This window comes from Curcuma longa, chromosome 16, assembly GCF_044706935.1.
Source record: "Curcuma longa cultivar G26 ecotype Majalengka, Jawa Barat chromosome 16, ITB_CL_G26_1.1, whole genome shotgun sequence".
NCBI lineage: Eukaryota > Viridiplantae > Streptophyta > Magnoliopsida > Zingiberales > Zingiberaceae > Curcuma > Curcuma longa.
Window position 1 is genome coordinate 12,074,944 of NC_133876.1, and position 26,744 is coordinate 12,101,687.

General features: G+C 35.4%; 2 protein-coding genes across 3 annotated transcripts; one reads left to right on the plus strand and one right to left on the minus strand.

Annotated features, from left to right (window-relative positions):
* Window positions 1-573: 573 nt before the first annotated feature.
* Window positions 574-8,746, minus strand: LOC141848072 (autophagy-related protein 11). The gene is made up of 5 exons (XM_074736190.1): window positions 7,464-8,746; window positions 3,582-5,271; window positions 1,923-2,143; window positions 1,431-1,644; window positions 574-1,151 (listed from the first exon to the last, which is right to left on the minus strand). The coding sequence occupies exons 1-5, from the start codon at window positions 8,426-8,428 to the stop codon at window positions 756-758; spliced, it is 3,486 nt and encodes a 1,161-aa protein (XP_074592291.1). The 5' UTR covers window positions 8,429-8,746; the 3' UTR covers window positions 574-755.
* A 2,594-nt stretch (window positions 8,747-11,340) lies between these two features.
* On the plus strand, window positions 11,341-25,876 carry LOC141847643 (alanine--tRNA ligase-like). Of its 2 annotated transcripts, none has more exons than XM_074735697.1 (22): window positions 11,341-11,753; window positions 12,157-12,297; window positions 12,526-12,672; window positions 12,767-12,919; window positions 13,015-13,144; window positions 14,908-15,004; window positions 18,003-18,123; window positions 18,813-18,872; window positions 19,549-19,599; window positions 19,737-19,832; window positions 20,871-20,972; window positions 21,718-21,840; window positions 22,540-22,683; window positions 22,782-22,853; window positions 22,944-23,019; window positions 23,099-23,241; window positions 23,332-23,440; window positions 23,511-23,698; window positions 24,825-24,914; window positions 25,022-25,204; window positions 25,294-25,467; window positions 25,545-25,876. In XM_074735697.1, the coding sequence occupies exons 1-22, from the start codon at window positions 11,367-11,369 to the stop codon at window positions 25,617-25,619; spliced, it is 2,862 nt and encodes a 953-aa protein (XP_074591798.1). In that variant the 5' UTR covers window positions 11,341-11,366; the 3' UTR covers window positions 25,620-25,876. The 2 variants fall into 2 exon arrangements, with proteins under 2 accessions (XP_074591798.1, XP_074591799.1); XM_074735698.1 differs by having other exon boundaries at window positions 11,569-11,619.
* The last annotated feature ends 868 nt before the right edge of the window (window positions 25,877-26,744 follow it).

Below are 26,744 nucleotides of genomic sequence, written 5' to 3' on the forward strand. Positions count from 1 at the left end.
TCATGTGGTTGTAGATGCATTTGCAACATTCCTTACTATCGTATATTGCTAAACTCCCCTCTAATTGTAAAATGTTTGCTCGCAAGCTCCGCGGTAAAGTCCCTCTTATTGTTACATGTATGGTTGGCCTCTTGTGGTTATTGATGCATATGCAACATCCCTTACTATTGTATACACACAAAACGTTTGCTAAACTCCCCTCTAATTGCAAAATATTTGCTCGCAAGCTCTGCGGTAAAGTCCCTCTTATTGTTACATTCATGGTTGGTCTCGTGTGGTTGTCGATGCATTTGCAACATCCTTAATATCATATACACAAAATGTTTGCTAAACTCCCCTCTAATTGTTACGTTTGCGATCGATCTCGTGTAGTTGCTCATGCACATTTGGAACACCCATTAGAGTTGTAGTAGGAGCAATAGTTAGAAAATGGTTAGAAAGCTAAAACATTTGTATATTCTTTGCTTCAAAAATAAAAATTAAAATTAACGATGATCATCATCGGTACATTTGCAACGCCCTTCAGAATTATCGTCGAAACAGTAGGTTACGATTCAAGTGACCAAGCATCGAAAGACTTTCAGAGAAAACAAAAAGACATTATTCACAAACTAATAGAGTGAGGAAGTTCTTTCCATCTACAAAGAAGGTGCAAAGCTATTATCCATAAGATATATACATCATTACCCTGAAGCAAAAGAGAATTCTATGTTATGTACAATTTTGATCTTCCTTCATTTCTTCCGGCGGCGAGATCAGGAAGCCGAATGAATGGTGTCAGGTAGCATCGCAATCGTCACTATGGAGTATTCACAACCGATGGGAAGATTGTAAGGATTCGATGCAGCAGTCGGTCCGAGCAACCGACGGCTACTGGTTTCGCTGGTGTTTGAAGCTTCTAGCTGATCTCCGCGCTGACTCCTGGGCGACACCGATGGCCGTACGACTTGTCGCTCGATGTGCACAATCTGTCCAATTATGTAAATTGGACTGACTGAATGTTGTTCCTTGAACAGAGCCACAGACTGTTCGGAGAGGTAGTGCTTCGGGCAGTTTCGATTGATCGCCTCGTAGTGTCCAGCGGGGTTCAAGACAAACGCAGCGAGCTCGTGAACCTCAAAACGACCGAAAGCAATCTTCTCCTTGTTTGCCTGAAAGTAAGCAGTCAAAAAGAAATATTAGATAGCATAACTCATGTTACAAGACCAAATCATAAAGAGTCGGTAAACGCTAATGTTACTCATTTTAGATTTCTGAGAACATACTGAATCGAAAACAAAAAGCTACAAACTAGAATCAACATTACATCCTTACCGATTTATGTTTTCGTCCAAAAGAAACAAAAATGCAGCAGTATATTTCTGAGAATGGTAGGTCTATCGATATCGTAACAAAATGCTATGAAAAATTCAGAAGAATTTTCGACCCACCTGTTTCTCTAGTTGATGTTTACTGTATAAGCTTTTAAGTTGCTCGTTCTTCTCTTTGAGTTCCCCTAAGAGATTCCCGTGTGCAGCTTCTGCCCTTGAACAGCGCTCGGAGAGCTCAGCGCGATGGCGAGACAAAAAGGTCACCTTGTCTGCAAAGACCTTTATACATGCTTGGAACTCCCTGGTAACATCATCTTCATCCTCACTGAGAGAGCTGGAAATCGAAAAGAAGAACAAATGCTTAGAGAAGGAATTGAAGATTTAGATACGAGCTAATAGATAGATCAGTTAGTCGTCTTGAGAAAACGAATTTGCTTTTACTAATTCATGTACCATCAAACATAGACCAACGAAAGAAAGAATTCATTATGGGAAAATGATCTTGTAAATGGCCAGTTCAACTCAGATAGGAAAAGAGTTCTGAAAAGGTTTCTTTCAGCAGTGGTATTTGAACTTTAAACGAAACGGGAGAAGAAAGCTTTCAATGGATACCTGCCAAGAGACTGAGCCAAAGAACGTAATGAGTCTCCGAAATTGGCGACAGTACCAGGAGCAGTAACACAACTGCGAAATCGTTCAAAGAAACTATGCATCTTAACAGCTTTTGAACGCAAAGCGTTGTACTCCGAGGCCCTTCTGTCCGCCGCACACAAGTTAGTGCGGGCATCCTCCCTTGCTTCATGCAGGCAATTCTCCAGATGGACACAGTTCATCTTGCAGTGAGCAAAATTTAAAATTTTGTAAGATGTATTAACTATGAAATTTCGAAATCATTACTGTGTTTCAGATCCATGAATGTTTCTCCAAAATTAAAACAGAAAAAAACATGGATGCATATTTCATATCAATAATGTTTTCGTCACGACAATGAAGAGAAACAACATGATGCGAGTAAATATTTCACGAGAATCAGTATCATATTCCAGCATCTATCAGGTGTCACAGAAATCCAAGACGAGCACATATCAAGGTCTCTAATTTACATTCTTTTTCAAACACCCTTCTGTTTTTTCTTAAGTGAACTGATTATATTGGCTCAAGGTTTCAAAAAGCATATACAAGCGGTAAGCGATCGAACCACTGCATAAAATATATGAAGCATGCGGGAGCATATGGAGTCAATATCAAGAAATATTTGTATTGATAAAGAGAACTAACATATATAACAAACTTTGTTAATCAATACACCAAATTTTCACTTCCACAAAATAAAATGTGAATCATTAGAAGTAAAGAACTCGACTTATAACAACAATGTAGAATATCTAAAGTGCAGATCGCTTGCAAAACAAATGATTAACAACAACCACCACCACCAAGCCTTATTCCACTAGGTGGGATCGGCTTAAAACAAATGATTAACAAAACACTTAAAAAGTCAGAATCTAACAAATAAGGTAACTTAGGATTTTTAAGGTTAATTTGGTTCAATCTAAATTGGTTAAATGAACCAGATCAGATTTTTTTCCTTTTCAATTTTACATGTCGACCATATAGATCATGCCACCATATGTAGCTATTCTACAGTCCCCTTCCAAATCTGCCTACACGGACAGCTGCATATGCACCCCACACAACCTTTTTGAAGAACTATAACTCAGTTGAAGCCCAACATGTGGATTGATGTAATTATAACTTAAGTTTGTTTAATCAGAGACATTAGAAGGACTTGAACACACATCTGGTGTCATGTTTGAATAATTAAGAACTTTCGTCAATCCTATTTTTCCACATGCTGTAGTAATATATGCCTATCGAAAGTCATCAACCTATTATTATATTGCATAACCATGTTACTGCATGTATATTAATTTAGGTATTAAATTTTCTGAACGCAAACAAACAGAAAGCTTGAAAGACAAATGGAGAATTTACACGAGCTCAGTACACAAACTACCAAAAACCTATTGGGATTTGTTGGATAGCTTCGATAATGAGGTATCGGTCTAACAAATAGAAAGTCGTAACCCAACAAGAAGTGGAGAATTTAGAGAAGACATGACTATTAACTGTAAACAGAGTAGATGCGAGCAACTTATCATAGCTCAAGGAGATGCATGTCTCTCAATATAAACATTATTGCGTTGATACATAACCCACATATATGCACTATATATTCAAGTGGAATTATCAACTATTCTAGAAACTAACCTGTGATTCATCAAGTAGGCTTCGATTCATCTCCAGTTCTTTCTTGAGGCAGCTGACCTCCTCCGTAGTTGCTTTGAGCTTGTTTTCCAATTCATCACACTTCTTTGACTTCTCCACCAGGGCGTTTTGCAGGCCTATCACAAGGCTATCGCTATTCTTGGACTCCAAAAGTGTCTTATCAAAAGTTTCACAAGGTAAAATGTTCTCAGAAGTTCCAGCACCAATACTGGATGAATCCTTTGCCATGGTCAATTGGGATGTCATCATTTTCACTGCATCAACAAGAGGGTCAACCTTGCCTTCATCCCGAGGTTGCTCTAGCATTGAAGCATCCATTAAATTGTGTGTAGAGTTGATAGCATGCAAATTAAGTGTGCCAGAAAGATCGCTCATATTCTCATCTCCAACTTCAGCTGCTTTACTTGCTTGTCCATAAACATGATCCATCTTTGGGTCCAACAAACCAAAAGTGCTAGACACCTCATCCATAGTCATGGTTGACGTGTAAGGTATGTGAGCATCCCCATCTCCAAAAATACCAAACTTTTGAGTATCATTCTTGATGGTGGACATATTAGAATCTGAAACATCTTTACCTGCAAGTTTTTGCTGCTCCTGCACATACTGATCTGACAATCTCTGCTCAAGCTCTTTGATCCTTTTTTCGTAAGACAAGCATTGCTCTTGCTTCATATTCAGCACAGACTGAAGATGATTGGCAAAGTCATCCTTCAATTTAAGCGCCTCAACTGTCTTCTCCTTCAGATTTTTCAACATATCATCCTTTGTGAATTCATTCAAGCCATATCCGGTATCAGTATTGAGTGCACAGATCATAGCAATTGCTGAAGCAAGTTCAGCTTTCAATTGTGCATTCTCAACTTCCAGCCTACTAGTTCCAGCAATATCCACCGATTCACAAACCTCGAGAAAATGAACCTTCTCACCACTCTGTAAAGAAATTTCTTCAGATTTAGTGATATTGCTGCTGCTACATGTAGCAGAGAAATCTTTCTCTGATGCATGCTTCTCAGACATAGAGATCAATCCTCCTAACGACACTGGTGCAAAACGATCTACATCTACCATGTCAATCTCCAGCAAGTTTCCATCAAAAGGTGTTATGTGCACATCACACTGACTTGGAGAATCAAACAATCCCATGGTAGCTAATAAATCATTCGGTATGTATTTACTCCAAGTTTTAAAGAAGGACTCCCGTCGTCTAATCTCAGCTTCCCTCTCCGTTGCAAGCTTTTCTGCCAGTTGTCCACCCAGGCCCATGTACAACTTCAAAGAAGATTTCCTTCTTACAATCTCAGCAAGGCAAGCTCTATATGCTTGTCCTACACCATTGACAAATTTTACATTTTCAAACTCCCGGTCTTGATGCCCCATTACTTCTTGATATGCATGAAGCTCATTGATCATGTCTTTGATGCCAGATTGAACAAACTTAACCTTCTGCATACTGAGATGGACCAACAAATTCATGTCATTTTTCTTTAACTTACACTTATCAAGTAACTTTAACATGGCATTATCACAATTCTGCATTTTTGGAAGGTGATTTTTTTCATGCACATCATATATTCCACCAAGAGCTGACACAGCATCATGAGGGCGAAGTGAGGGAGAAAGTGACAGATCAGAATCATCCACAAGCTTCTTAGCAGTTTCAACATCCTTACTGCAAAAGAAACATAAAATCCAACATTACATTCAAACAAGCATTCAAGAAAATAGACAAATGAAGTGCAGAAAGAAATAGTTTGTCATCAGCAAGCAGTATGCATCAGGAGAGAATTCCTGAAAGCAAAAATCGTTGCTCCATTCAATGGAAATTAAAAACTAAAATGTATCGACAAAATAACTGACAACTTAGCAAGTCTCCAATGACTGCTCGGTGTTCTGACTGTATTCCATAACATAATATCCATTCAGACTCGACCCTTTTCCAATAAAGATTCTGCTTATACAAATGACCTAGATAAGTGGTCAAAGTACCACTATTATTCATAAAGCTAAAAATGAGGTCAAATGAAAAGCAAAACCCATCTCAGCCAGGATAGTTATTAGGGCAATGTTTTCTGAAGCTCGAAGGATAAAGGCAGAAATTAAGTAGTGGGTTTCAGAGACGTCTCTAGTGGGCATTCAAAGTTACTACAAAGGTTTGTTGGATGGAGTAGGATAACTATGGGTCGCCTAAAACTCTGGTTATAGATATTAGGATGAAATAACAAAAAATATCTTGCTTTGAGAAAGGATCTTATTGAAGAGCATGGCCTAGTAGGTGATCATAAAGATTACTTAGTTCAAAATGAACGGCTAGAAGTCCATCTTAAGCAGAACACAGTCTGCAGCCTAACCAAAATTCCCTTTTCGGAATGGTAAAAGCTGAATAATATAATTTGATTAATATCATCATGATTCATGAGATAGTTTAATGAAAGACATAAATTGTAAAGAACCTGATTCTGACAATGTATCACCTGATTAAGTTGGTTATACTACCACTGTTGTTCTTTATGCTACATAAAGGTGGAATGAGGAGGCAAACTTATCTCGGTGCAGAGAAATCTTACAGCAATTTTATCTGACACATAGGAGAAAAGCAAACATGAAGTTGTGAGGTTCAGTGACCCCTGGATGTTTTGGACAATCACAATTTCTACAAAGGTTCATTAAATCAAGTATAATACAATTGGGCTATCTAAAACACAGCTTATATTAATGTGAGAAGGAGGAACAATCACTTGTCTGAGAAACCGGTCTTATAAAGTCCTAAACTATAATCACAACAACCAGAAAATTAAATTCAAAAGTCAAATTAAATTGCTAAATATGAATGCTAGTCCATACTTAAGCAGATCAAATTCCAACAACCAGGCAGAGTTTTTCAATAAGAAGAGTGGGATGAGGTTATGACAATAATAAGGAAATGATTGGATTGTTCAGATGGAAAGGTCAAAGGAGCATCTGAAATATCATTGTATGCTAGTTAAACTAATTTAAAAGAATCTGGAATGACTAGTTATGCTTTATAGGTTAACAAGCATTGAACAGTTAAGAAATGATATTTAAGATCTAACAGAGGTGAGATTGTTGAGATGAATATATTTGGTTGCTAGGAAAGACAAAATAGTAAAAGTTAATATTCACAAGTAGTTGCTAGGAAAGATGAGATAAAATATGTTAGTATTCACAACTACTTGAGCGTAGCTTGATAAAATATGTGAAATAAGCAAATATGGTACAATAACATTGAAAGATGGATAATTTCATAGTAACACAAAATTATCAATTAAATTCTGATGTGAGGGTATATGAAGACCAAAGAAAATATTCTTAACATCATTACAAGTGATTCAATTATCTTGGGCATTCTTGGTGGCATAGTCTCACATAGGGATCAATCGAGGGGTAAGACCCATTTAGCTTTAGCTAATGGTAAATAGTTGGGACACATGACTTGTTGTTTGCTGTTTTACTCTCATGAGATAAAAGAGAACATTCAGATCCACATATTGTAATTAGTCGCTTATTCTAGGCAATCTTCTTAAGATAAGAGCAATAGGAATTCTACACATGAAATTAGATATCCTAATACGCCAAATTGATAGGCATCATCATTGTCAAGATGTGAAAGACGCAGCTACTTAGGGTTGGCTACATAGATTTTATCCGTCTACTTAAGAGTATGCAAGATTAATCACAAGTAATATTCAAATCAATTAAATAATCATTTCTTCCATTAAATAGATTTATCTTTCGTCTCTCTATACCCATTACACCTTCAACTATAACTGATTCACTTCAATCTATTGGATTAGTTGGATGTTGCAGTAGCAGAAAATGGTAACATACGAACAGAAATCTAACCTCAGTGACTGCATTATAGTTTTCAGATCATTAAGACTCTTCTGATGATTTTTTATCATATTTTCCAACTCTCCCCAACTAGCTGAGCTCATAGATGAGATTAAATTCTCAAACCTTCTCTTCAGCTCCATAAAACCCTTTTTCAACTGTGAAACTTGATTTTCAAACTGCCGGTGAAGACTCAAGCAACTATCCATGCACTTTCTTAGGTCATCCTCCTTCACAAGATCGAGCAAGCACTTGCGGTTTTTAGATTGCAATCTCGGATGGAGCCTCACGGACCGAAGCTTTTCCACATCCCTTTCGAAGTTGGCGAGGAGGTCAGAGTGGCTCTTGTGCTGCTGGGTAAAGCTCCTAATGAATTCTGTATATCGCTGGTGCAACTTCTTAAATGTGTGTTCAAGATTGCCGCGAGCAGTGTCCAGAGCCCTCCCCTGAACCTGCTGCTCCCTCAGAAGTCTTTTGCACAACTCCAACTTCGCTTGAGAGCAGCCATACAACGCGTTGGCGAACTGGAAATGGTAACGGAACTGACGCTCGTAGGAAACCAAAGCTTTCAGGGCCGGGTCGTGCGCATTGTCCAAAGGGTGCGAATCATTGGCCGGAGAAGGCGGTGGCGGGACGGCCGGCTTGGGAACTTCGATAGCTTCCAGGGGCGGCCTGGGGGAGTCATCGTGGAGCCGAGCCTTGTTGTAGAGAAAGACCTCGCGGTCGTCCTGGGGGAGCTTGTAGTACGACAACGTCTGCTGCCCATCCAGCGAGGTGTTCCGGCACAGCAGGAGCTGCTCGACCAAGGCGACGCCGCAGTGGACCTCGATGGAGCGCTGGATGGCCTCGACGGGGGTGGAGCCGTCGCACTCGAACTCCAAGCTGTGCCCGTTCTCCGCGACATGCACCAGGAGCTTCTTCCCGAGGACGACGTCCTCGGCGGTGGTGGTCGACGCCGCCATCGACCCGGAGCTCATCTTCCCCACCCCTAAATCGAAGCCCTAGCCACCAAAAATCCAACCTCAAAACCACTTTTTCCTCCTCAAATCCCCCAATCTCAACACAACCCTCACTGCAAAATTCACGAAAAAATTCCTCAAAACGCCTGAAAATTGCGCCAATCCGGAAGAAGCCCAATTCGCCTGCGACGATAAACACCGATCGGAAGCGACAAATAAACAAGATCAAAGCGATTTTTCCGAAACGGATAGATCCCGAACACCGCGGGGAATTCGATGAGACCAAATCAACCAGCGATTGCAATGATCACGATTCACGAGCCGTCACAATCTCAATCTCTCTCTCTCTCTCTCTCTCTGCGAGGGTTTGCTTGCGGGGCTGGATAAAGAAAGAAGGCAGTTCGTGGGGGGAAGGAACATAAACAATTATTATTAGCGATAATTATCATCGTTATTATCGCAAATTTACAGCTTAATATTCTTTGCCTTTTTTGACTCTCTCTCTTTGGAATTGGAAGAAACAAAGCTTGCGAGGAAAGCAAGTCCAGTTTCCAAATAAAGAAAAACAAGTCCAATTCCAATTCATGGCGAATCAAAAATGGCATTGTTACACTAACTAACTATCTAACTAACTAACAATTAGCTTTAAAACTATTTCTTAATTTGGTTTCAGGAATATTATAAAAAATAATAATTTTTATTATAATCCTATGCTATAAAAGGTCATAATCTGGTCTCATAATAGAAATTATTAGATCTGTAGATTTACATATGAATAAAAAAAAAAATAAAACAATTTAAATTAAACTCGAAAATAAATAATATTAATCCAAAACTATCTTAAAACTTAAATATATATTTAAATAGATTTAAAATAAAATTCTAACTTATAAAAATAAAAAATACTTTCAAATCTTAAAAAAAAATATTATAAATAGTAAAAAAAAATATTTAGATCTTCTAAACGGCACTAAATGATATTTGATAGGTCCAAAAATAATGAATATAAGTTCCATCTTTGAAAGAGTTTCGATTAGTAATCGATTACGTCTCGTTTTAACATCCGAGTCAAAAATTATGATCTTCAAAAAATTGACTCTGTTGAATTCACATCATCAAGTACCTACAGCCATCTATAAAAAGATAAATTAGATATGTAATAGATTGTGAAACAACTACGCTACACTAAACCTTGATATTATAATTCTACCAATCTACCTTGCTAGATCATTAGATCCAACTAACTTAATCAAACAACTAAATGGACCACGTGATTCACGTTGATGAACACAATCTCTATTTCGCCGACTGAACCAGCTAATGCTTGGTCAAACTTGACTTAACCTCTATCGCCTCGTTGAGTTGAACCCATGTAACCTTTTGGATGGAAAGATTTAAAACAATTTTATTTGACTTATATTATAGGTAATTACATTATACATGAAAACATCGATACAATATTAAAATAATATTATTCTAATCAAAATTGAAATTTTGATACCGTTCTAGATTTTAAAAAATTAAATACCATTATTAATATCTAAATCACCTTCTTAATTTTAGATTTGTTTAAATATAATTGGGATTGTCAGATTAAAATAATTTAAATAAATTAGATTGAAATTTTATCAATTCCTTTTAAAAGCAAATCTAAATGGGTCAGTTCAGGGCAGTTTACCATTTATAAGAAAGTGAATCGAGAAATTACAATTGATCACGACGAAAGAGAATATTATCTCAACTTCATCGAGATTCGAATCCTTTTCCTCTTCTACAACTCTGTTATATCATAAACAACTCAGCTATACGAGATCTTGCACGAGTGCGCGTGAGACAATAAATGTGAATTTCAATTTCTCCTTAAGAATTTGATCGTGCACTCCAATATAATTGACCAAGGCCTTTTACTCTCAAAATCAATGAAATTAAAATATTTTAATGAAAATTTGAAATATATTACACGACCCGACGTGAATTATAATAAATATATATATATTAAAAAAGTTTAATAAAAAAAAATAAAATATATTTAAATATATTATAAAAAATCAATAATATCGAATGATCTATATAGATTAGTTGAACGAACCATATTATAAAAAAAAACTTAATCAATTCTATTTGTATACATCGAGAATCTATTATTCTTTCTTTCAGTAGATCGACACTATCTTAAAATATTTTATTTGTCTATCAACTTTTATTTTTATTTTTTTTATAATACGTATCTGAATTTTAGTCGATTAATTTTAGAAATAGATAGTTATTAGATAAATTTAAAATATAACTTCTAAAAAATAAACCTTCAGAACATTCGTGTACGTGTTTTTAAAAATCCCATTTACAACATTTATTTTTTATTTAATCATCAAAATATCTTTTATATATTTAAAAAATTAATAATTTATTAAATACAATCTAATTTAGCATATTCTCCTCTAACGGCACGTGCCACACCAAAGAATATATAGATTCTTGATTTATTAAAGTTCCCAACACGCACTTTGCATTTACTTTTAAGACTTTCAAATATTTAAGAAACTAAATTATTGAAATAAATTATTTTTTATTTTTATAAGTAGAATATTTTCTTCAATTAAAGTTGGAATTATTTAATTAATCACTTAATCAAGATGTCTTTGATATATCGGAGCGATATATTGATGTTAAAACGTAACACGTTTACGCCGTTACACACTGACACGGTAACGCCGTTTTCTATGGGGTTTGGGGAAGGAGGAGCAGGTAGCGTTAGGAATCATTCGATCCAACGGTCAAGAATCGTTGATTCCACCGATAATAATATCTTGACCGTCCACGCTGTAGCGTCCCCGACGGTTGCAAGCTGCTCCCTATCTCCTTCCTTCCCTCTATAAATTCCTTCTGCGACCGTTTCTGGTCATCGTCTTCTCCGCCATTCGCGGCAGGGTTAGGTTTCTGCCTTCCGGCGGCGAAGATGGCCGACGAGGCGACTCCGGTGGAGTGGCCGGCGAGCAAGGTGAGGGAAACCTTCATCCGGTTCTTCGAGAGCAAGGAGCACGTCGAGTGGGGGTCGAGCCCCGTGGTTCCCCTCGACGACCCGACTCTCCTCTTCGCCAACGCGGGGATGAACCAGTTCAAGCCGATTTTTCTGGGGACCGTGAATCCCGGGACGCCGCTTGGGCGGCTCAAGCGGGCGTGCAACACCCAGAAGTGCATCCGCGCCGGAGGTAAGCATAACGACCTCGACGATGTTGGGAAGGACACGTACCACCATACGTTCTTCGAGATGCTCGGGAACTGGTCCTTTGGTGATTACTTTAAGGTCGAGGCCATCACTTGGGCATGGGAGCTTCTCACTCAGGTCCGAAGACCGAAAACACTCCTAAATCGTAACTCTTCTCACATGTGCTCCACAGCACAGAAAGAAAGGTTCCATCTTTTAATGTGTTCTGAAGAGTTCTGTTGTTGCTGGGGTGTGGTGTTTCTGACCGTCCCGAAGTCTAGTTTCTAGTTTGGTTATTATTTTCTTAATTATTTAGCTTAAAAAGTTATTTTTTTTCTACAAACCAGTGAATTGAAATTATGATTTGCGGCGATCAGTATATTTTCAATTCCTTTGTAACAAGTCAGTAGGGATGCAACTTATTTTGAGAATAATCAGGATAAATGAACCACATAAGTAGCACAACATGTTCTGAGAAGATGTCAATTGTGTTAAGGGCATTTATATAGCTTAGAGTAGCTACTTATTTATTGATCTACAGGTGTACAAACTGCCTAAAGACAGGATCTATGCAACTTATTTTGGTGGGGATGAGAAGTTAGGCCTGCCACCAGATACTGAAGCTCGAGATATATGGCTAAAATTTTTGGCACCTAGGCGAGTCCTACCTTTTGGCTGCAAGGTAGGATTAAGTGATCTCATAACTCATAAGATACTCTGTAACGATTGGGTTGTCATTCAATCCAAAGTACCTTTTCATTGTAACATGAACGTCATTCAATCCATTTAAAGATTCATTTTGCCTTGGTTACACTGTACCATCTCTAACTACATAAGGATGGCCACCTAAGGTAATCATAATAGGACCTCATCTTGTCTTTTAGCATCATGTAGGAATGTTGTTCAACAGGACAATTTCTGGGAGATGGGTGATACTGGCCCTTGTGGACCATGCACAGAAATTCATTTTGACCGCCTTGGGAATCGTGATGCGGCCTTGTTGGTCAACAATGATGATCCTACTTGCATTGAGATATGGAATCTTGTATTTATTCAGGTGTGGCATTTGATATTTTTTTCCTCTTTTACTTGAATTTGCATGCCTCGTTGACCCTTTCCCAAACAGTTCATAATTTGTAATTATGCTGCAGTTCAATAGGGAAACTGATGGCAGTTTAAGGCCTTTACCCGCCAAACATGTTGATACAGGGATGGGTTTTGAAAGATTGACTTCAATTCTTCAGAATAAAATGAGCAACTATGATACTGATGTATTCTTGCCCATATTTGATGCTATTCGACAAGTAAGTTTTCAATTATCGTAGTTTGTTTATGAGTTCCCAAGTCCATGATATATATTTTTGTTTTTAACAAGAAACTTAAATGTCAATTTTGGCAGTTAACAGGGGCTCAACCTTACTCAGGTAAAATTGGGGCAGATGATCAGGATAAAGTTGATATGGCTTACAGAGTAGTTGCTGATCACATTAGAACTCTTTCTTTTGCTATTGCTGATGGTTCACGTCCTGGTAAGTAACTGGAAAAGTTTCCTCCTTAACTCCTTTTCTTTCTGCAGTTTGCATTTAATTGGATACACTTAATTCAGATCACCATGATAAATAAGACTGAACCAATTAATGATTCTAGCTCTGTATCATCTGTTGCTCTCTGTTTTTTTTGATGCATTGTGATACTAAAATTTCTAATTTATTCTTCATTCGGACCATCTTTGTTGCATGAAGAGATCACTGCTTGTGCATTCATGTTTGATTCATTTGCACAACAATTATTGAAACAAGTATTGTACATATCTGTAACTTTTCCTTAGTTTGTGGAAATATTATATTATGAGGAAAAGGCAATGCATCTCATTTTCTTTTTCCAATATACTGTATGCCTTCATTGCATAAATAATTGACAATGCTAGTGGAAATCATCATCAAGGAGACCGGAGAGTGTTTACTCTCCTTACTATAATCTTCCTTTTTCTCGTTGCTTCTATACACAAATCTCCTTTTATACCCTCAATTAACCAGCTTTTGCAGCTGGAACATAACTTTAGGGGGGGGGGGGGGGGGGGGGGGGGGGGGGCGTTTGTTTGGGGGTTATCGTTGATAACCTTGGTTATCTGTCCAAGAATCGACGATAACCTTGTTTGGTTTAGGTTATGATCGATTCTCAAGTAATGCATATTACCATCACATCAACAAATGGATTATAATCTGGGAATGTGATTACCTTAGCAGCCTAAGGTTTCTGCGATTCCGGAGGTTAACGAAAATTTTTTCCATGATTACCTTTCGATTTTAAAATTGAGTTAATTGAAATGTACCGTGAAATCTAATTGAAACCGGGTTAATTAATTCAATAGATTTTAATTTAAATATTTATAAATTTAAAAAAGATAATTTCTTTTAAATTTAAAAAATAAAATTAACAAATTATATTTATTAATTTAATGAAATTATTTTATTAATATATATAAATTTATTTTAAATTTTAAAAAATAAAATTAACGAATTATATTTATTAATTTAATGAATTATTTTATTAAAATAAAATTAACAAATTAAAATAAAATATATTATTTTTTAATTTAATGAATTATTTTATTAAAATATATAAATTTATTTTAAATTTATAAAAATAAAATTAATGAATTATATTTATTAATTTAATGAATTATTTTATTAAAACAATTATTTTAATGAATTATTTTATTAAAAATATATAATGATTTATTTTAAATTAAAAATAAATAAATTAATATATATTTTAATATGTTAAAAAAATTATTATCATCATTAATATTATTAGTATATTAATATTAATATTATTAATTTAATTTTAAAATAAATTGAATTAAGGTAAATATAATAAATGTTAAACTGGTTATGTTTTATTCACTACAAATAAATAAGTTGAACTAAACAATATTATGTTATATTTTATACCCCATAACCTTGATTATGTGATTATTTGGTAATCACATAATCAAGGTTATATATAATAACTTGAACCAAACGCACCCTAAGGGTTTTTATATGGGATTGTTGGGGGGGGGGGGGGGGTGGCGAATAGTGCAATTCAAAAAATTCAAATTATAAGCATAATAGAAATAATAAATGCAGAAAGGAAATGAAGCAATAAATACAAACCTTGGTTTTTGCCCTGTAACCTATGGACTCATAGGCAACAACTATTTTTAAAACATCTACTTTTGTCATTTAATTGTTGACTAATCCATTTTCATAAATATCTACAGTAATCTTATGTGTATGTTGACTTTTAGGCAATGAAGGGAGGGAATATGTTCTTAGACGTATCCTCCGGAGAGCTGTTCGTTATGGCAGAGAAGTTCTGAAAGGACAAGAAGGATTTTTTAGCGGGTAATAGCCTTTTTGTTCTTTTGGCTAAGTTTGGTTTTTGTTCATTTTTGCTCAAGATTCCATACTTCCATGTAATACTTATTGGCATATGGAAGATTCACATCTGATATAACATGACTAAATCATGTACTGTATTACCAAAGATACATTTTTTAAGGATTTTGTAAAACAAGTCATTTCCTGTGAATATGGTAGCTTTTTACAATTGACAAAATCTGAAATAAATTAGTTTTAAAAAATACGTAGGTTTGACAAAAATAAAGCAATTTAATGCTTACCAAAAGCTGTTAATATAATTGATGCTCTATTTAAGGGAATAGTTTGTGTAATAGTTATTTAAGGGATTACCACATTTAGGTATGAGTTTATTTCTAATCTGTTTATTTATCTTTGTCTAATTGTTTATTCTCATTTACTTTAAGTTTGTTTTGTTGGGCATTAAAAGAGACTTAAATTTCTCATTTTCACGCATCTTCTTAATAAAATTTCTTTTTAGTGAATTTGGCTTCAGTGATATATCTATTTAGCACTGATAAACCTTTAATAATGAAGGATTTCTAATCATGACAGAAATCGATGGGTTTGGATCATCTCATATTCTTCCTTAGTTCATATATACTTGGTATAGATTACTAGCTCCAACATCTGACCATCTTGATATGTAAAATTTCAAGTATATAGTTCAATGGTAACTTTCATTAATACGACATTTTGGTCCTTTTGGACAACTTTACATTTTGATTCAACTCTCATTTTGGCCTGAAGTGATTTTGTATCTTTTTCTTTCCCTTCTCCATTTACATTATCCACAAATCATGGCTACAAATCTGAAGCCAAAAAAAGAGAACTTTTAGTGTATGGAAGCAAAACTTTATTAAGAAACTGGATATAATTAGAGAGACAGAATTCATTACAATAAGATATATTGTCAATGAAGAATTTTGCTTAGATGACTTGATTTCTGTTGAGGGCTATGTTGAGCTAATGCAACAGGTCATCAATATTGCTTAGATGACTTGGTTTCTCTGGAGGGGCTATGTTGAGCTAATGTAAAGAGTTTAACTGATCCAGAGAGGACCCATTGCAATAAGCTATATGGTCAATGAAGAATATTTCTTAGGTTACTTGGTTTCTCTTGAGGACTATGTTGAGCTAATGCAAACAGTTTAACTGATCAAGTCTCTGTACGAGTTACTTTTAACATCATCTTCTTGAAAATACCTTTGCTAGCCATAATAATTTTTTAAAGCAAGCAACACTATACATATCATTTTTGTACACTCATCTATCCCATACATTTATCAACAACCTTAGTTGGTTTGAGATTGCAAATCTTGTTTATAATCAACATTTATTTTCATAATGAAGGGACTCTTTCTAATGATTGTTAAACTTAAATGTGAATCATTTTTATAGGTAAACTATGTTTTGATATAATTCATGCTACATTTATTGTGTTTTAGTTGAATTAGATCAAATCAGGCCTATAAATAATACTCAATATTCAGATAAAATTTCAAACCTTGCTAGAACCAAATTACTTCAGCTATGTTACCTTCCAAATCTAAATGAGCATTATGAAGCATAGAGATGGTTATTGGTCAGTATGAACAATGTGTTAAATAAGCCTTTTCTGCATGGATTAGACTTCAGATACAAGAGTTTTTTCTTATTAATTACTGGGGTATGTGATATTGTCATGGGAATTAGTATAATACTATGATTATCTTGGAACTTATGAAACTCATTTTACCTTTTATATTCTTGTTAATGTTGCAATGAAGATCTTGTCATGATCCATCCGAGTTTAGTCCACCAAAAGGTAGACTTTGGTCAACACGCATGATATGAAGTAATGTTACAGCAAACACCACCATACAAGAGCTTAACTCAATGACATAACATAATCTAACCTATGAAAACTCTTCAAACAAAGAAAGAGTGGGCTATTTGATGACCCTTACAGCTGCTGCACGACTAGAAGAGGCTGTCCAAGACTACAATCGATGAGAAACCTTCTCTACCAACCTAAACAAGGTAGAAATTTTAAAGATTCACTTAGAAGGGAGGTCTACTTGCTCTAGGATGGAAGAAACTCCTCACTGTTGCTCCCAAGCTGACTCGCCATCACATCTTGGATGTTGTATATCTCAAGAGAGAAGCATGATAGGTGGAGTAGCACACCAGACTTGAGCTCACTGCCCTAGATTGAGAAGAAATTGACCCCCTGCTCTTACTCAGACACATGAGAGAGAGCTCCCATTGTTGACTACTGGTTGCACATAGGGAGAAGACATGGGTTCGCAAAGAGAGGAGAGGGAGGATCCACAGGCTGATCTAATTGGAGAGGAAGTATTGGGATCAGGAGAGGAAAAGCAAGGTAAGAGTGTTGCTCAAGAGATCAAGATGGGGATGAGAGGCCGGTCACACGCAAATTAAAAGAACAAAGAAGTGGTGCTGTTTCCTCCCTAAATAAGGTAAAATCCACCTTTAAACCCCTAAGCTAAGTTCTCCCCCATCGAGCCAAACATTTTCACCTTTAGCCAATCAAAATCAAATTGACTTTAATTCAAGCCTACATGAGTTCTCCCATTGAGCCAAACATTTTCACCTTTAGCCAATTAAAACCAAATTGACTTTAATTCAAGCCTACATGAGTTCGAAAACTCAGCTTGATCTCCACTTGACCACAACCTCAAAGAACCTAACAACCTCAAATTGATTTGAAACTCACTATAGCACCACAATTAGCCTCTAAAAAAGTTAACTTTATTTAAATTGATTCAACCTCAAACCTGACCACTAAACTCTGATCAATCTCTCTAATCCAAGACAAATCTTAATTAAAAGTTTGGGAGACATCAAAGCTTGTGTTATGTCTTTATTTCCAATTACTCTTCTTTCGTTGTTTGGGATATACATGCATACATTTATCTTTAATTACTGGGCTTCCTATAGCATCTCTTCTGTTTAATCACAGTACTATTACAATATCTAGTCTTGTAGGTGTTGTTGTCGGAGTGATGGGTGATGTATTCCCAGAGCTCAGACAATATGAATCTAAGATACAAGAAATAATTGCAGAAGAGGAAGCAAGTTTTGGAAGGACACTTGTGAAGGTGATTCTGGTTTTCCTCATATGCTTCCATTCTTGTGGTTCAATACCTCTAATATTATCTGCAACATTGTAAGATTCAGATTTAGGAATGTTCTTTTGTTTCTTTCAAATGCTATGGTTCATGCCACATATTAGATTCTCTATCTACATTTGATATACTCTAGTTTAAAATTAAAATATTAGAATATTTTGCTTTCTATTCATTGCCGGGTAAGACTTCATGTTATTTGACCCATTGGTTTTCCCTACCTATTCTCATGTTAAGCATTGTCTCCACCTGTTGTTACAAACTTGCATTTGCTCACTTGTTCACTTTTAATTGTGCCATTTTTATTTTTTTCTTGGATAAGTCATGGTATGTAATTCTCTCCTTTTGTTTTCTCTACTTATATATATCTTGATATCCCTGATGGAATCCACATGTTACCAGAACATACCAAATGAAGAAAGTTACTAGTTATAGCTGAAGGAAGCTTACTTTGTTACATAATATCTGAATGCATAATATGTTTCAAACAAACAACACTTAGGCATGGGGCCTCCAAGGCCCTAGGCAGAAAAAAAATATAATAGGGGCCCAAGGCATAAGCCTCGAGCTGGCCCTGCTTAGGCATGGCAACAAGATGAATTGCAAAAAGTCAGTTACTCTTTTTATGGCTGCCCAATTTTTGCATCATTGTGTTTTCGCAGGGAATTGAGAAGTTTAAGAAGGCTGTGCTGGATGTTCAAGGCAGTAAAATAAGCGGGCAGGCAAGTTTAATGGCTGGTTATTTGGAAAATTTTAGATGTGATCTTTTCACAAAAAATGCAATTTATTTAATCTAGCTGAATGTCTCATGCAACATCGAGGGAAGTGGCTAATGCATTCTTCCTTGATTTTTCTATATCTAAATTCCTTATAAATTTTTAGCTTTGTAGATATGTCACTCAGTTTTCAGTTGTTTTGGTATATCGACAAGCTGTTTGCCTTAATGGAATCTTTCAAAGATATTTTAGTATGTTGAGATTCTCACTTTTCTTGTTTTCACATCCACTAAATCTGTCATCCACTAATATTCTAAGTTTCACTGCTTTTACCGCTCCTTTTTAAGGAATTATTGATATGCATTCTAATGTTTTCTCCTGGTTCCTATCTGCATTGATATGTACTCCAGTTCCCTTCAATATCTTTTAATTGTTGACTTTAATCTTTTGATTACAATTAGCCTGGTACATTTCCTTTTTTTACTTTCTAATGTTTATCCCATTTTGTGCGTTAAGACTTTTTTCCCCCATCTTTTCTTTTCCATATAACCATTGTTTGTCTTTAGAAATTTTATTGCTTACAATTTGCTTAGTTTTATTTTTTATTTTTTATTTTAATCTTCACATGAGTTTGTTTGTTCGTTTGCACATACTTACTGTGGTAACTATCCTTCTTTGGCAGGAGGCATTTATTTTGTGGGACACCTACGGATTTCCCATGGATTTAACTCAGGTTAATTTACAATTTCATTACTTGGATATTATTTCTTTCTTGTGAGCACGTGCCCATGCATGTGTATCAATATACAGTTCTTGCATATCTATTTTATAGAATTGTTTCTTTCTTTGTTGTGAATATTCATTTTACAGATGATGGCAGAAGAAAGAGGACTGACTGTTGATGTTGAAGGTTTCAATATTGCAATGGAAGAAGCCAGGGAAAAGGCTAGAAATGCTCGCAGCAAGGTGTGTGCAGGAATATGAAATTGATTACAAGAAAATATCCATCTATTTTATTCAAAGATTTAACACATATATATACAACTTTGTCCATAAAAGAACAAATGGAAAATGATTAGGCATGTAGGCCATGATATTTAATTATTAAAAAAAGATAAAGAATAAAGGAAAGAATTAATTTAACAAGGAAAAAAAAGGAATGAGTTCATCTTCTTCTAAATTAGAGTGATTTACTGCATATTCCAATATTATTCTACCAAATATTTCGAATATTCCAACACTTCTCAAGTTGGAATGTAAATATTTGTCATTCGTAGCTTGTTTACCATATTCTCAAACATTGACTTTTGAAGACTTTCTGTTAAGATGTCTGCAGTTTGTTCCTTAGTTGGAATGTATATCATGCGAATAATTCCTTTATCAATTTTTTCTTTGATAAAATGACGATCCACTTCGACGTGCTTTGTTCGATTGTGATGAACTGGATTATGAGCAATGTTAACAACTGCTTGATTATCACAGTAGAACATCATAGGAGATTTATTAGAGAACTTCAATTCTTCCAATAATCTCCGAAGCCATATCCCCTCACATATCACATGTGCAACTTCGTGCATTTATTAGAACATCATAGGAGATTTGTGCTTCTGCATTGCTTCGTGCTACTACCGGTTGTTCTTTACTTCTCCATGTCACTAAGTTGCCCCAAACATATGTACGATATCTTGAAGTTGATTTTCTATGATCCTTTGAGATATCTTAAAATTCTGGAGACTACCTCAAGGTGTCTTTCCTTGGATATATGTGTAAAATAAAGTCTTCTATCTCAACATATTTAAGTTGTTCATTGATTAAAAAAATTCTATCTAGTTTTTCATTGATAATCAGTAGTTTATATATAGATGTACACTAAATTTGTTGGGATTGATTCTTGGTAAACAAAGGACTTAGTTTTCTGCTCCATGTGTCAAAATTGGTAGATTAATTTCGTTTCCCTATGATAATGCTTTTTCTTATTTTGTGTTTGTTGTGTGTTCTTACCAGATAGCTGGTCATTCCATTGTGATGGACGCTGATGCCATTTCTGTGTTGCATAAGAATGGTGTGGGGACAACAGATGATAGCTACAAGTATATATGGCACCAGGTTTGAACGTAGATCTCACTGGGAATGACACTAGCTGCTAATTGATTTTTTCACAAAAAAATGTAGTTAAAAATTCTCTTCTCCTGAATCTTACTATTTATTTTGATATATCCCAATGTGTGGGTTAGTAGAGGGCCAGCTTTCATGGTTCTACAATAAGAATAAGGTTGTCTAATTGAGACTTGTAACATCAATTCAAGTAAATAACCTCTCTGCGATGGAAGGCCAACACCACATTTGTGGCAACCTCATGCGTTACTTTTTCGTAGCAGGTTATTATGTATTCTACATATGCAAGTAGCTGTTTAGTGCTTGTGTTCTCTAAATTTTAAATTTCCCCTTTCATTAGCTAGATTCTGATATTTTATTTGTAATTAGCTTGCCTCCATCTCGAGCAAGTTTGTTGATATCAGCCTAGTGTTATGATTGTTGTAGCCAAATTTGTTCTATCTGCCAAAGAAATACATAAGTTGGTCAGAATGGTAATATAGAATCTCATGCACTGCCGTTTCATAGTATGTTATAATGCATTCTACAAATACAAGTATCTTTTTAGTGCTTGTGTTCTGGTAAGTTTCCCCTTTCATCAGCTAGATTCCAAATATTTTATTTGTGATTAGGATGCCTTCATCTTGAGCAAATTTGTTGATATCAGCCTGGTGTTATGGTTGGTGTAGTTTGTCCTTTCTGCCAAAAAATACACAAGTTGGTCAGAATTTTAATATAGAGTTTTGTCTTTCACTAGGACCATGAAAGTGTGGTTAAAGCTATATACTCAGGTACTGAGTTCTTAGACTCAGCCCTTGATCAAGTTGACATTGGCATTGTTTTGGAAAGTACAAGTTTCTATGCCGAGCAAGGGGGTCAGGTAATTTATCATGCACAATTTAAGTTTTTATTCCTTGATCGAAGCGTTTCTAGTTCAGTTTTATCATTCTTTTTCTTCATCTTGTCTCAGCATTTGAACTGGTTTGATAGACTCTTTTATTTAAAATGATACAAATTTAATCTAAACCTATTCTAAATTGTTGGTAGTTGACACTCTCACTGTGTAGCTTACTGATAACATATGGGCTAATACAAGCTTGCATAATTATAACAAGAGTACAAGACTTCTGCTACTCAATAGGTTTTTACTATAATTAGGGCTTCAATGGGCATTAATAGACTTCCAGTACCTTACTGGTACATGACGTACTCGTTAGTGTTGATTAACATGGTTGGCTTTCCATCTTTGACTCGTTAACCCTCATAAATCATGATTCACTTCCCTTAACAAACCTTCTTTGAGCATTAACTTTTGAGACAATAGCATTTCCAGTGACATACTGCCAGTATGATTTCAGCAGCGAGTTGATTTCAGGGATGTGTATATAAGTTAGAAGTTACACCTTAACAGTTGTTCCAATGTACCGAAACCTCAATTACACATTCACAGATCTAGATACTCAAATACAGACTATGGCTTATACTATGTCATTTTAGCATATTAGGACTTCATCTTGTTTCCCCCATGTGTTGAAAGCATTGTTTTCTCACTTTCTATTTGGTATTACTACTTTACTAGATATATGATACTGGATCGATTGAAGGATCATTTGGATCATTTCACGTAAACAATGTTCAAGTCTATGGAGGCTTTGTCCTCCATATTGGATCCTTTGCGGAAGGGGCTAAGACATTGATGGTCGGTGATAAAGTAACATGCAAGGTAAAACAGATAAAAGATTATAGATTTTTTGTTTCTATCCTAGACTAATGTTTTCATACATTGTAATTCTTTTTATCTATTTTTTGTTTGGTTAATAGGTTGATTATGACAGACGCAGCTTGATTGCTCCAAACCATACATGCACTCACATGCTTAATTTTGCTCTTCGTGTATGGAAAACAATTTCAGTTATCTTTTTCTTTTTTCTCCCATGGTTGTTTTTCCTCCATTCTCTTACTCGTGATTTGACTGAGATTCAGGAAGTGCTTGGGAGCCATGTTGATCAAAAGGGTTCGATTGTGCTTCCCGAGAAATTAAGATTTGATTTTTCTCACGGTAATATTCAACTCTGTTTTCGTAGAGTTCATTTTGGATATTCTCGGCACTAGTAATTTATTAGTCAACATGTGAACAGGACAACCTGTTCATCCCGAAGAGTTGAGAAAAATCGAATCAATAGTTAATCAGCAAATAAAAGATGAGCTAGAAGTGTATGCAAGTGAAGCATCCCTGGCTGCAGCAAAACATATAAACGGGTTGCGAGCTGTTTTTGGAGAAGTATGAAAGTTATTATTTTGACAATGAAATTTCATGGTTTCATCAGTCACTCAACCTTGTCTCTGTTAAATCTCTATCCTAATCTCTTAGATCTATCCTGACCCGGTGAGGGTTGTCTCCATCGGCCGTAAAGTGGATGACATGCTACAAGATCCTGATAATCAAGAATGGTTATCCATTTCCACAGAATTTTGTGGAGGTAAATTTTTGTCCTTCTGGACATCCTTGGTTGTGTTTTACTTTCGATACCTAATATTTTGTTATGCCAGGGACTCATTTATCAAACACTCGAGATGCTAAAGCATTTGCGCTTCTGTCTGAGGAGGGAATCGCTAAGGGAATCAGAAGAATTATAGCTGTCACAACTGGTTGCGCATTCAAGGCACTAGACTTGGCTTCTTCTCTTGCTTCTGAAATCAATGTAGCGTGCAAATCTGAAGGAAGCTTGCTTGAGAAGGTACTCAACTACTGGATATTTCAAATACAAGTTTACGATGCACATTCCATGAATTCCTTTTCCCGTTCTATTTTCCTACATAATTGGAACTGCATTTCTAGATTTAGAAATATTAACCGATAACTTTGTTATGGAATTCTTTTTATACTTCCGAGTCCTGAGAACATTTGATAATTGTGGTTTCTCAGATGTTTTGGAAGTTGCCGTACATGATATCCTCTTCAATTTAGGTGAAGGAAAATTTCTAAATAGAAAGCTCACATTTAGGTGACTAAAACCCATCACTAACAATTTCAACTTTTGATATTCCAACAACTATGACAAATTGTAAGGTCAGCAAAGAATCATTATACTGCAATATTTAGGATCATATCAATCGGTGCTGACAATAAAATAAGGTGCATCACTACCTATGGCGGGGCTGTAAACAAGCCAAACCGAGTCAAGATTTGAGGTGTTCAAGCTTGTTTGATAAGGTAATCGAGCCAAGCCGAGCCTAAAATGAACCAAGCCATTTAAATGATTATTCAAGCTTGGTGTGGTTTATTTTTTATGAGCTTGATTCGTTTAGATGTCATCGAGCTCTCAATTCATGCTTGTTTGAAACTTGTTTGTTCATTTTAAAAATTTATTTATTTATTTAACATGTTGATAAAAGTTTTATTAATGACTATAGGTCATGAACATTATTCACGAATATTAACGAGCTGAACACATATATGTTCAAGCTTGTTTGTTTAGTTTAACGAGTTGTTTAAGCTTGTTTATTTAATTAATCTTGTACGTATTGAAGGAATATAAACAAGCTTTTACCACACTAAACTGGTTCACGAACGTTCAGTTCATTTACAGTCTTACCCTATAGGGGCTTGTTAGCCTCGGGCATGAATTGAAACAAGACTTTTCTAGAACACCACCTGGTAACGAATCGACTAAATCATTCTTCTCTCTTTAAATGAAGTAGGTTTATGATAAAGATTTTATTCATGAGCTTGATTGATTGATGCTTCTTTCACATTCTGCATAAATAGGACAATGTACACATTTAGGCCCTAAAGCAATAATCCTGACGCTTACTTTAGTTGATTTGAAAGATCGTATCTATTTCTGTATCAATTTTTTGTAGAAAGTTGCATCCCTGAAAAGTAAAATAGATGCAGCTGCGATTCCGGCAGCCAAAAAAGCAGATCTCAGAGCTGAGGTTTCTCAATTGGAGGTAAATCCCACATTACAAATAGATAAACTTGACAGTTGATGAAGCAGTGCCACAGACTATCTTGTTCCCTAAATTCAGTCTCAGTCTCTGTTGCTACGCCTTATCAGGATCGAGTTAGAAAAGCAAAAAAGAAGACCGCCGAGGAAAACATCATGAAAGCGGCTAAAACAGCAACAGAAGCTGCAAAAGCTGCCGCTTCAAGAGGAAAAACGTTTTGTATCGTCCGAGTTGATGTAGGACTTGATACTTCGGCAGTGAGGGAAGCTGTTCTGAAGGTTTTAGAACTACAGGTAACGGTTTCTTATTTTATTTGCATTATTATGACTAGCCGTGAGTTGATCAATTCATACGAAAATGTTTTCGCATCATTGTTGTGTAGGGTTTAGCCGTAATGGCATTCAGCACTGATGCGGAATCGAACAAAGCTGTGGTTTGTGCCGGTGTGCCTGACAATGGATCAAAGGATGGACTTGTGATAGAATGGCTGAATGAAGTTATGAAGCCCCTCAAAGGGAAGGGTGGCGGCGGGAATAACGGTATCGCGCAGGGCCAGGTAAGTTATTTGAAGACCGAAATAACGATGTTAAAAGAATTAGATTTTGGAATTTAAGACGAACTTTTATATTTTAGGGGAACGAAGCTTCCCGGCTAGAGGAAGCAATGGACATTGCATCCAAGTTCGCTTCCTTGAAGCTACTACACTGATACATGCTGAATCTATCGAAGTTGTCGTCGCGAAAGAACTTTACGGTGATCCGATAGAAGCTATATCTTCCTAAAAGCATGGACATTGTCATTCAAAGTCGACGGTATTTAACTCAAACATTCAAAATTAGCTGTTAAATCACCAATACTTCAAAGTGATTGAGCTTCAACTAATTAGGGTTGTGAATGACTTGTATCATACTTGATTGTGTCCCAATGCCAAAAATGAGCTCCTTCATCAATGTTTCTTTGCCTTATGGTAAGTTATGACATTAGTTAATTCTGCTCAAAGTTGCTTCATTAAAAAGGATAGTAGGATGCACAAGATTTTCATTGATGCATCTCAAAAGAATGATCGGATCACATTGGATTGGTGTTACTTAGTTTTATGAGATTATTTTACGATTCGAATTCAGGACCTCAAGGTTTATTGTTCCTTTTGCTCAAAGTTACTTTATTCTATTCGTGATAGTTTGTTTTTCTTTTGGAGATTTTATTCTCTCTATTTTTGTGAAAATAGAAGGAAAAAGAATAATTTTTATATTCTATATGATTTTAAATTCTTCCTAAACATAATTTGAATAAAAAATATAATAACTTAAGGAGGCAAATATAGTGATAATTTATCAAAGGCGCATGTAACTTTCAATAATATTCACTCAATTTTAGGATATTTATATTTCATAATATATATTTTTAAAAAATAGTAAAAAAATCTTTGTTATTGATGTGGATCAACGTGATGGTCACCTTTGGGACTATGATGTAAAGGTAAAAGATAGAACAGATTTTTTAGATAATGAATTGGTTTAAATTTCACTCAAGATATATTACATATGGGTATAGTCGTCAATTTGAAGTTGAGGTAATATTTGTTTTGGTCTCGTAGTCAAACAATTTAGTTTTAGATTTAATTAGAAATTTTATCAACATCATTTTAAAATATGTATTCTGATAGTATTGATCCACCTAGTTTTCCGTGATCCGGCTGTGGATTGACCCGAATTGATGGACTTGTATTTTTTTGTGAATTGAGAAAATTTATTTATTTATTTTAAATTTTAAAATTAAAATAGAAAATTCAATTAATTAGTGAACATTCTAAATTATAATTCAAACTTAAAA

What these genes read in the sequence shown, in the direction of transcription:
- LOC141848072 (XM_074736190.1), bottom strand. Translation starts at nt 8,428, where the DNA reads ATGAGCTCCGGGTCGATGGCGGCGTCGACCACCACCGCCGAGGACGTC. An exon ending in GCCTACTTGATGAATCACAG is followed by an intron (nt 2,144 to 3,581) that starts GTTAGTTTCTAG and finishes GCTCACTGCAAG; the next exon opens with ATGAACTGTGTCCATCTGGA. An exon ending in AACATCAACTAGAGAAACAG is followed by an intron (nt 1,152 to 1,430) that starts GTGGGTCGAAAA and finishes GCTTACTTTCAG; the next exon opens with GCAAACAAGGAGAAGATTGC.
- LOC141847643 (XM_074735697.1), top strand. Translation starts at nt 11,367, where the DNA reads ATGGCCGACGAGGCGACTCCGGTGGAGTGGCCGGCGAGCAAGGTGAGG. An exon ending in TTGGAAGGACACTTGTGAAG is followed by an intron (nt 18,124 to 18,812) that starts GTGATTCTGGTT and finishes GTGTTTTCGCAG; the next exon opens with GGAATTGAGAAGTTTAAGAA. An exon ending in TTCCACAGAATTTTGTGGAG is followed by an intron (nt 23,441 to 23,510) that starts GTAAATTTTTGT and finishes TTGTTATGCCAG; the next exon opens with GGACTCATTTATCAAACACT.